This window comes from Lathyrus oleraceus, chromosome 2, assembly GCF_024323335.1.
Source record: "Lathyrus oleraceus cultivar Zhongwan6 chromosome 2, CAAS_Psat_ZW6_1.0, whole genome shotgun sequence".
Taxonomy (NCBI): Eukaryota; Viridiplantae; Streptophyta; class Magnoliopsida; order Fabales; family Fabaceae; genus Lathyrus; species Lathyrus oleraceus.
In genome coordinates this window covers 481672470-481682239 of record NC_066580.1, presented here as the reverse complement: position 1 = coordinate 481682239, position 9770 = coordinate 481672470, and the positions used below count along the sequence as shown (strand labels likewise).

The 9770-nt window shown below is 31.2% G+C and overlaps 2 protein-coding genes across 3 annotated transcripts; both read right to left on the bottom strand.

Annotated features, from left to right (window-relative positions):
• Nucleotides 1-6464: 6464 nt before the first annotated feature.
• LOC127123860 (uncharacterized) lies at nt 6465-7169 on the bottom strand. Its single transcript, XM_051054039.1, has one exon. It carries the CDS (start codon nt 7167-7169, stop codon nt 6465-6467), a length of 705 nt encoding a protein of 234 aa, XP_050909996.1.
• A 1071-nt stretch (nt 7170-8240) lies between these two features.
• LOC127120673 (multifunctional methyltransferase subunit TRM112 homolog A) lies at nt 8241-9225 on the bottom strand. Of its 2 annotated transcripts, none has more exons than XM_051051186.1 (2): nt 9090-9223; nt 8241-8897 (listed from the first exon to the last, which is right to left on the bottom strand). In XM_051051186.1, the coding sequence occupies exon 2, from the start codon at nt 8858-8860 to the stop codon at nt 8492-8494; it is 369 nt and encodes a 122-aa protein (XP_050907143.1). In that variant the 5' UTR covers nt 8861-8897; nt 9090-9223; the 3' UTR covers nt 8241-8491. The 2 variants fall into 2 exon arrangements, with proteins under 2 accessions (XP_050907143.1, XP_050907142.1); XM_051051185.1 differs by having other exon boundaries at nt 8284-8897; nt 9094-9225.
• Between the last annotated feature and the right edge of the window lie 545 nt (nt 9226-9770).

Sequence of the window (9770 nt, the reverse complement as noted above, 5' to 3'; positions counted from 1 at the left end):
AAACTGACTTTAACTGCTTCCCCATTTTATATTTAAATATTATACACAACTGAAAATAATTAATTATTCGAACAAAAAAAACTGATTTTAACTTTCAATTAAAAACTATATTTAAATACACATATCACAAATTTAAATATATATAATTTTAATTAAAAACAGAATTTAAAAAAAAATCACCATATATATTTTTATGCGTAGGTGTATTGAAAAAAATTGATGATATAAACATTAATGGTAATGCTAACTTGTGTCTCAAGGAGATATGTTAAATAATTCATAAATAAAAATTTTATATTAAAAAAAGTAATAAAAATATTAATAATAAAATTTTGATAAAGATAATACACAAGTTTTAAGAAAACATTTCTACAATTAGTGCTTAACATGTGCCCTTAATGCACATAAAAATATATATGATGGATTTTTTTAAATTTTGATTCTGATTAAAGTTATGTGTATTTAAATTTGTAATATGTGTATTTAAATATTGTTTTTAATGTTAAAATCAGTTTTTTTAAAATAAATAATTATTTTTAATTGTGTATATTTAAATATTACATGGAAGAAATAGTTAATTTTTATTTTTGTAACTTTTAAGTAATTTTGAAGGATAAAAAAGAAATAAAATATGCTACACTAAAAAAAGATGTTTTATCTTTATATATTATTATAAATTACTCTTTTGATCCAAATCAATTTTTAACATTTTTTTAAATTGTATAAATAAAAGAGAATAAAATATACTTATTAAAATTTATAAATATTGGTTGATTCAAAATCATCACAGACAGATGAATATATTAAATTAGAAATTATGAAAATAATATTAATTAAAAAATATAATTGAAAAAATATATATTTTTTATAAATTAAAAACGATTATTCATTTGAATTTAATGATAGTACATTGGTCAGTGTAAAAAAAATTATGCATACCTCCAATTAAAATACTTTATGATTATTATTGATTGACAATATAAAAATAATTTACACTTCAATGCACCATCCATTTTTTTTAGAGTTTTTTATCAATAAATCATTCATTAAAAAACAGAGAACCTTATTCAAATCTTTTCATTAGATTAACACATTTTTTATGAATTTAATTAAAATACATTAATAGTATACACATATTTTATATTGTCAATTAATTACAATTACTGATGTTAGAGAAATTTGACTTTTATTATAATCACATACTACCTCTGTTTTTTATTATAAGTCATTTTGAAAAAATATTTTGTATCAAATATAAGTTGTTTTATATATAAGTATTTATTATTCTCTCTCCTTTCAACTATGTCAATTTATCTTTTCAATATAATTAATGAAGGATAATTTTGTAAAACTATTCATAATTTCTCTTTTTCATATTACAATTATTATATTTCTTAAGACGTATGAAAAGTCAAAAACGACTTATAATAAAAAACGGAGGAAGTATAAAATAACATAAATTGATGGTTCTAACGGGGCATAATAATTAATCTAATAAAAAATGTTCTTTAGATTTCTTGTCATGCATTTCTATTAATTTTTTATTCAAGTGTTTGAATCTTAAATATTATGTTTATTTCAGGTAAAATAATAAATGATCGTTTGGTTATTAGTAAGATTATATTTTGATGTCTACAATATTTTGTTGACTTAAAGTTTAAACTCTTGAATTTTATTTTATATTTTTAATTTTAGATTCTATGAACCATGATTTTAGTAATGTTTTTAAATTCAACCATGTTTTCAGTAATTTTTTGTTTAATATTTAGTTAGCTTAAAGATTAAAGTCTTCACATTTATATTTATTTTCTCAATCGTAAACCTAAATGTTATTTCCTCAATCTAATCAATTTTATAAATTTTTTAGTTAACATAACAAGACCTATGAATTTTATAAATGATATAACGATATAAAAGAGTTGTGAAAATTAAGCATTAGATTTAAAGATCTTTGAATTGTGTTTAGTGAAACTAAAGAAGAATATTTGAAATGTATCCTCTCTTATTTTATAAGTAAAAAATATATATGAATTAAAATTGAGTATCAGGAGTGCTCAATCCGAACAAGAGAAACATCTGGAACACATAATGAAATCCACGAAACAGAAAATTACAAGAAACAAGAGGATGGATTGACATTCCAATCATCTCAAGACCAATCTACTACAACCATAACTTTGACCAAATTGACATTCCAATCATCTCAAGACCAATCTACTACACCCCTAACTTTGACCAAAAACCAGTCTCATATAAGAACCTTAATCTGCCTATCCAAATCTAACCCTCATAAATCACCATCATTAAACAAAACATGGTTTCTAGAAATCCAAATCACCAAACAAATTGCAATTCAAAAGAAAGAAAATAGATTGATCTTGAATTCAACATTAATCTGCATGCAAAAATCCAACTGATGTTCATCTACCGAGTCTCTAACTTGAGAAACATCGACGCCCAACCAAACGCTAATGCGACTCCGCACCTCAATTGCTATCGGAGAGACAACCGAGGAACAAATGGACAAAATTTTCCTCTTCCTGCAAACACAGAAGGCGAATCAAATTGACGTTCTCACGAAAAATACCTCTACGAGTCAATTTTAACATAATCGGTAAGCCGTTTAGGAGAAGTCTCCACCCAAAACGATGAATTTTACTAGGGACTTTGGACTTCCATAACAACTTCAACTCGTTCAAAGTTTGCGCATCTATTGAATTATCTGCAATGGCGAAGGCATTCAGACGCACGTAACTGCTGTGAGCGGAAAAACCATGAACATCACTCCACCAGACAAACTCTATCGTCCTCACAAGAGCCTACTCCAGTCTTCAATGGCTTCTCATTGGAATTGGTTTTCTTCCACTATATTTTGACAAATATTATTCGAGTTCATACAATCATAATTTATAATAATATTGAGAAAAATAAATCTTATATATGGATTTTGACTTATATACAACTTAATGTCAATCTTTTCTGCAAAATCTTTACTCGATTCTCACTTCTTGAATCTTCTAGCTTCACCAATCTACTCACAGTCTTCGTGTGTGGCAATTACCTTTAAACCTATCGATTTCTTGAGCGATGAATTGTCTGAAGATTGAGAAAAAATTCACCTTGTTTGTAGTCTTTCACACAGTCACTACCAAGGTCAACCGGATAGAATAACTTCCTTCTTTTCACTGGAATTTGTCAGTACTAGTCACAACAACCACAATCTTGTAAGCTTCTTGAAAATATTAACAACTTCTTCAAGAACAGTTTGTTTCAAGACACGTCTCCCTCAATAATTACAAATCTCCATAATCAATATCCAAATATAAACAAAAGGTTGAAGATGAAAGAAATTTTATTTGCAAGTAATTTTGAGTTTTTAAAAAGAAGGTTGTTGATTTTCACAAAAATCACTCTGAAAAATGTTATTAGTTAAGTGAGTTGTGTTTGGAATGAGATGACAAAATGAATTTATATGTGCTTGAGATTAAGCACAAAAGTGGATGAAAAAAGTTAGTTAGATTTGAGTCAAGAACATTTCCTGATTTAAGTCAAATGAGCAAGGAGATTGAAACAAAATCTAATAAAGAAAAGCTACCCATTTTCACGTGATTCGAGTCACCTTTATAAGCCTGATTTGAGTCATGAAGGTTCATGGTTCGAGTCAAGTATAAAGCTCGAATCGAGTCAAATTGGACAAAGCTAAATAGAAAAATATGAAAAAATGTGTGATTCAAGTCATGTAGAAAGTGTGATTCGAATAAAACTGGACAATGGCTAACAGGAGTTGTGTGATTCAAATCAAGTGAAACTTGTGACTCGAGTCACAATGTTGCTTGATTCGAATTAGGTGTAAACTGTGATTCGAGTCACAGACACCAAAAAATCATGTTCTCATCTGTTTGATTTGATTCGAGTCAGGGATTGTGAGTGACTCGAGTCACACAATAAATCTCAATTTTTCAAGTTTTTCAAAATAGTTTGAGATTTCACTTCCCACATTACTTGAACCAATATCACATATGGTTTGCGTTTTATTAACTCAAGCAATTGACTTAAAATATCATGATCAAACTCAAATACAACCAATTGAATTATGCATGCTAAAAAACGAATCGATTCAAACACTCAATTCAAAGATGTGAAATTGATGAGGAAACTCAATAAACAAAAGTAAATGAAACGGAAGCTTGGAAGACAAGCAACAAAACTGTATTGGGGTTCTCCCACTAAATATATTAGGGACATTCAACTTCAGTCTCCCATTTTTTGATGCTTGGCAAACTTTCACTTGGAATTTGGTCGACTTTGAGCCAAGACAAATGAGCGTGTTTGCTCCACATGAAACATTGCACACAACATAAAATGCATAAAACAATTATATATGCATTTGCTCGACATGAAACATTGTATACAACAACACAATATAAAATGCATAAAACAGTTATATACTCAAATGCACATAATTAGCAACACGTGTTTAAAAAGACTCTAAATGCAAAGAAGAAAATTCAAAACATGCTAGAGATGAATGAATGAAATTAAGAAGGTAATAAGAAAACAAATAAACATATCTAGAACAAACATACACATAATAATATGAGATCGGATACAAGAGTTATAGAGACGTACTAATGTAGATGGTGAAACTATGATTTGATACAAAATAGTGTTAATGAAGATAAAATATACATAACAAATGAAACAAAATAGAGTTCTCGATCTATTTAAAGCACGAGGAGTCTAAGATTCCTAATTCCCTACAGATCTTGTGAAAGGTTCTAATGATAATGGTTTTGTAAAAATATCAACAAGTTGATTTTTAGTGTCAACGTATTCAAAAATAACATCCCTTTTTAACATGATCTCTAAGAAAATAGTGTTGAATCTCAATATTTTTGGTTCATGAATGGAGTACCGGATTCTTAGTGAGGCTTATCACACTAGTATTATGCACTTAATTGGAATGCAGACAAGTTTGAAATCATAATATAGCAATTATTGCGTTAGCCATAAGACTCATGCACAATAACTACCAACGAATACGTATTCAGCCTCGGCGATAGAAAGAGCAACGCCATGCTACTCTTACTGTGCCATGAAACCTAACAAGTCTCGAATAAGTGACAAGTACGACAAATGATTTTCCTATCCGACTTGAACCCCGCAAAGTCAGAATAAAAAAACTACTAAGCTACATATGCTACCTTTAGGATACCAAAGACCATTTTGGGAGGTTCCATTAAGATACCTCAAAATTCTTTTTATGATCTTAAAGTGGGACTCTTAGGTGACGCCTGATATCTGGCACACATGCACACACTAAACATGATATCTGGCCTACTCACCATTAAATAGAGTAAGGATCTGATTATACCTTTATACTTAGTTATGTCAAAATCCAATCCATTCTCGTCTTTGTCAACCAACACATTTAAATCTATGGGTGTTGAGACGTTTCTCTAATATTTCATATCGAACTTCTTGAGAAGATCTAAGCAGTATTTTGTTTGACTTGTGAAAGCGCCTTCTTTGACTAGCTTGATTTGCAATCCTAAAAAATATGCAAGCTCTTTCATAAGAAACATCTTGAATTCTCCCTGCGTCGGACTTACAAACTCTTGGCAGAGAGATTCATTAGTAGAACCGAAAATAATATCATCTACGTATATTTGAACTAAAAGAATATGCTTTGCTTTGTGCCTAATAAACAAAGTGGTGTCTACTTTACCATGATTGAATCCTTATTTGATTAAAAATCCACTCAATCGCTCGTACCAAGCTCTTTAAGCTTGTTTAAGACCATATATGTGTCTTTTCACTTTAAAAACATAGTTAGGATTATCGTGATCCATAAAACTTGGAGGTTGAGAGACATAGACTTCTTCGTTTATGTAGCCATTAAGAAAAGCACATTTAACATTCATTTGATAAAGCTTAAAATCTATGCAGCAAGCGAATGCTAAAGGGAATCTAATATCTTCTAGACAAGCTACAGAAGCATAAGTCTCCTCGTAGTCTTTCTTTATTTATGGTAATTACGCCATTTTCATCCATCTTATTCCTAAATATCCATCTAGGGCTAATGACGGTTTTTATCAACTGGATGTAGAACAAGGTCCCAAATATCGTTACGTTTAAATTGGATAAGTTTTCTTGCATAACAAGTAACCATCCCTTGTCAAGTAAGACATCATACATATTTTTAGGTTCAATATGAGAAATGAAAGTAGAGTACTTACATAAATTATTAACTTGTGATCTAGTATTTACACTTCTTTTGATATCTCACAGAACTTTATTCAACGGATGATGTTTTACGATTGTCCAATCTTGAGGCAACTGGTTTGAGGTCTCCTGTTTATCATCACCATCTAAGCTTCCCTCTTTATCTTAATTAATGTCTTCATACTTTCTAAATGGAGGATCCTCATTGGAACTTTCATCATTTATCAAGTTCTACATTATCACACTTGAAATATCATAACAAGTCGTTTGATAGAGTGGGAGAATGTCATGTCCAAACTAGAGAACATGTCTTTATTGTTGCACATATGGTTAGAACAACCAGAATCAATGAACCAGGTGTCACTTTTTTTATGAACACCAACATAGGCCATCAGGAGCATCTCATCTTCTTCGCCTGCCTCAACATAATTTGCCTCTTTGTTCCACTTAGGAAACTCATATTGAAAGTGTCCTAAGCCATGACATTTGTAGCACTCGAATGTAGCTTTGTTAAAGTAGTTCCTTCCTCGGCCTCGACCACCACGTCCCCTGGGTGATTCTCTTCCTCTTCCTCTGCTTGATCTTTCCTCCACTTTAAGGACATGGTCGTCCTCCTCCTTATTGATTCTATTGAACTTCTGTTCATGCATCACTAAAGAGCTTTGCAATTCATCAATTGAGATTTCATCAGTGTCCTTGGATTCCTCGATCGAGACCACCACATATGTGAACCGTTCTGTCAAGGTTCGCAAGATCTTCTCCATAATTTTTGAGTCTGGCATGTCTTCGCCATTGCTTCGCAACTTGTTGGAAACCACTATTACTCTTGCAAAGTAATCGGTGACGATTTCTCCTTTCTTTATCTCCAACACCTTAAATTCTCTCCTCAAAGTGTTACGTAGGGACTTTTTTACCTTCTCGTTTCCGCCAAACTTCTTTTTCATCAAATCCCAAACAATCTTGGATGTGCGCCTATCCAGGATTTGCTCAAACGCACTTTTGTCTAAGACTTGGTAAAGGTAGTGCTTCACTTGGTGGTTTGTGATTCTTTGATAGTCCAGTTTAGTCTTCTCGGCGTCAATCAACGTGTTCCCTTCTTATGGTTCTGTGAAGCCATCTTCTACCAAGCTCCATAGACTTTTTGCCTTTAGTAAATTCTCCATTAACTCACTCCAATGATCGTAGTGACCATCGAAGTGAGGAATCTTTGTGAGTGTTTTATCTTCACTCATTGTGTTTGATCTCTCAAAGACTGCTACCTTGCTCTCACAGATCCCAGTTGAATAGCTTTGTTATCAAATGTAGAGAATGAAGGCTCTATATTTCATAAATCAACTTACTTTATTATTGAAGATACTAAGGCTCATATATAGCCTTTAGTCATAGCAAAAAGTTCGAAAAACTTGGCATAAAAGAAGCCATAACAAAACTGAATTGAAAGACCTATTCTATCTCCTACAAACTAGAAATTTTATTAATTAACATTCAGTCACAGATATGTATAGAAAGACATTCCTCAAAAATATAGTTATATATTGGAGGCATGCCGCCAAATTGAGAAAATTGTATGAGAGTAGTTCTATGCTTACACATTCTTCTCAGCGTCTTTTTTCTTGTGCATACTAAGTGTATTTTTGAGAAAGAACAGTCATTTTAAGTCATTTTGAGAAATGTGATCATTATTATTAAGCAATAAAAAACCAAGAATCCAATTCTCATCTCCACTAGCACTGAGATGTTTAGACCATGAAAGAACTCCTGGTGTAAAAACTTATGTCATTTGATAAATATCATTGCTAAGGTTCCACTAACACAACAATATTGTTTTTATATATGTATAGTTTTTCTTTAGATAGTAGTATAACTAGATAATGCTGGGCTATTATTGTTGTCTTGGTAGAATCTACTATCCATTCATAGAATTTACAAGCTCAAGGATCTCAACGATTCTATTTTGCATGCTTTAGGGTTTTAAATTTAGTAAGATGAACATCAACCTATTTCTGACACAATGATGAACACAATTGACATAAACTTTAAAGGAATGATAACAGAAACTCATCAAACACAAAACATTATAATGCTCTTAGATGCAGTTTAATATTACCATGCAGTTGCAAATAGTGAAATCATCAAGCAACTATCCGACGGGGCAGCCATCCTAACATCTGTTAACGAATCAACTTGATTAAAATAACGAATCCTAACTGATGTTGCTTTCTTTCCATTACCAGCTAACGAATGTACGGGGCTAATTACAAAAATTTCAAACCTCATCTTCATGAAGAAGCATATTTGGAATACCCTTTCTGACGGGGAAACGCCGTCCAGTCTCCGGGCAAACAAGAGCACCTTCTTCAAGGTGAAGTTCCAACAGGGCATGATGGAATCGGTTCAGAAATTCATCTGAATCCAGCATAGAAGAGTCAGCCTCCTCGGGTAGTTCAGTATATCCCATTCCCCGCGATGCTTCCACAAAAGCCTTCCACTCAATCTTCTCAAACATATTTTTCAAAAAATCACTATTCATTTCGACATTCTTTTCCAGCACTTTCTCGGCTTCTATACGCAATGGAAATCCATTCACCACACCCTTAATGTTTGAAGATAGCATATTGTGTGTTAACAATCTCATCTTTCCAAACAGATCAAGTCTTAGAGCTTGTGCGTCCCTATACGTGGTAACACATTTTAATCCCATTGAAACCAAATCCATTGCATAATTTAAGTTGTTTGAGAAATAAAAAAATAAAAAACAATTTGAGAATAAAAAGGTGATGGAAATTACAGGAATAACCAGAATGGAAATTACAGGAAAACTATATAATGAAAATTGGTAAGTAAATCATAGAGGTAAAACTCACTCACTGGAATGGTGTTGGCACAATGCAATAGAGGTTGATTGACGGCAAGGAAAGAGTAAAGCTGCGGGAAGAAAGGTCTAAATGCTAGTCTCGGATTGGCATTTGGGTATTTATACTATTTAACCTATGGCCATATTTGTGGGTCGGCCCAAATAAATGTTATTTCCTTACTCTTCAAATGTTGCAGTTTACATACTCCTATAATCTTATTCACACCCTTACATATACCTAATTCCTCTCCTTGTTTGTTAATATCATGGTTGTCAAAATCCATAAAGATCGTAACTCAGGATTGTAAGATCCCAACAAATATAAAATTATAGAAATAATTAGAAAAAATAACTAACATAAAATTATCACTTAATCATAATAGTCAATATTCAATCTAAATAAATATAATTTTCTCAAACATAAAATTCATAATAGCAAATATTAAATCCAAAATAACAATTGGAATTGATGAAGAAATGGTAAATTTTTTTGAAAAGCTTTGTTTTGTTTCGTAAGAAAGAGATATTATAGTGCAAGGATAGAAAAAATAGAAGAATTGAAGGACTTGATTTGAATTTATAGAAGAAATAGATGAAGAGAATAAATTCATCCATTGAATGATTAATCGTTTCAGAATTCATTTTTAGAGTTTCAATTTTTTTTGGATGCACTACTTTCACCATAATTATT

Excerpts from the sequence above, each read along its gene's own strand:
- LOC127120673 (XM_051051185.1), bottom strand. The coding sequence starts at position 8,860 with ATGAGATTGTTAACACACAATATGCTATCTTCAAACATTAAGGGTGTG.
- LOC127123860 (XM_051054039.1), bottom strand. The coding sequence starts at position 7,169 with ATGAAAAAGAAGTTTGGCGGAAACGAGAAGGTAAAAAAGTCCCTACGT.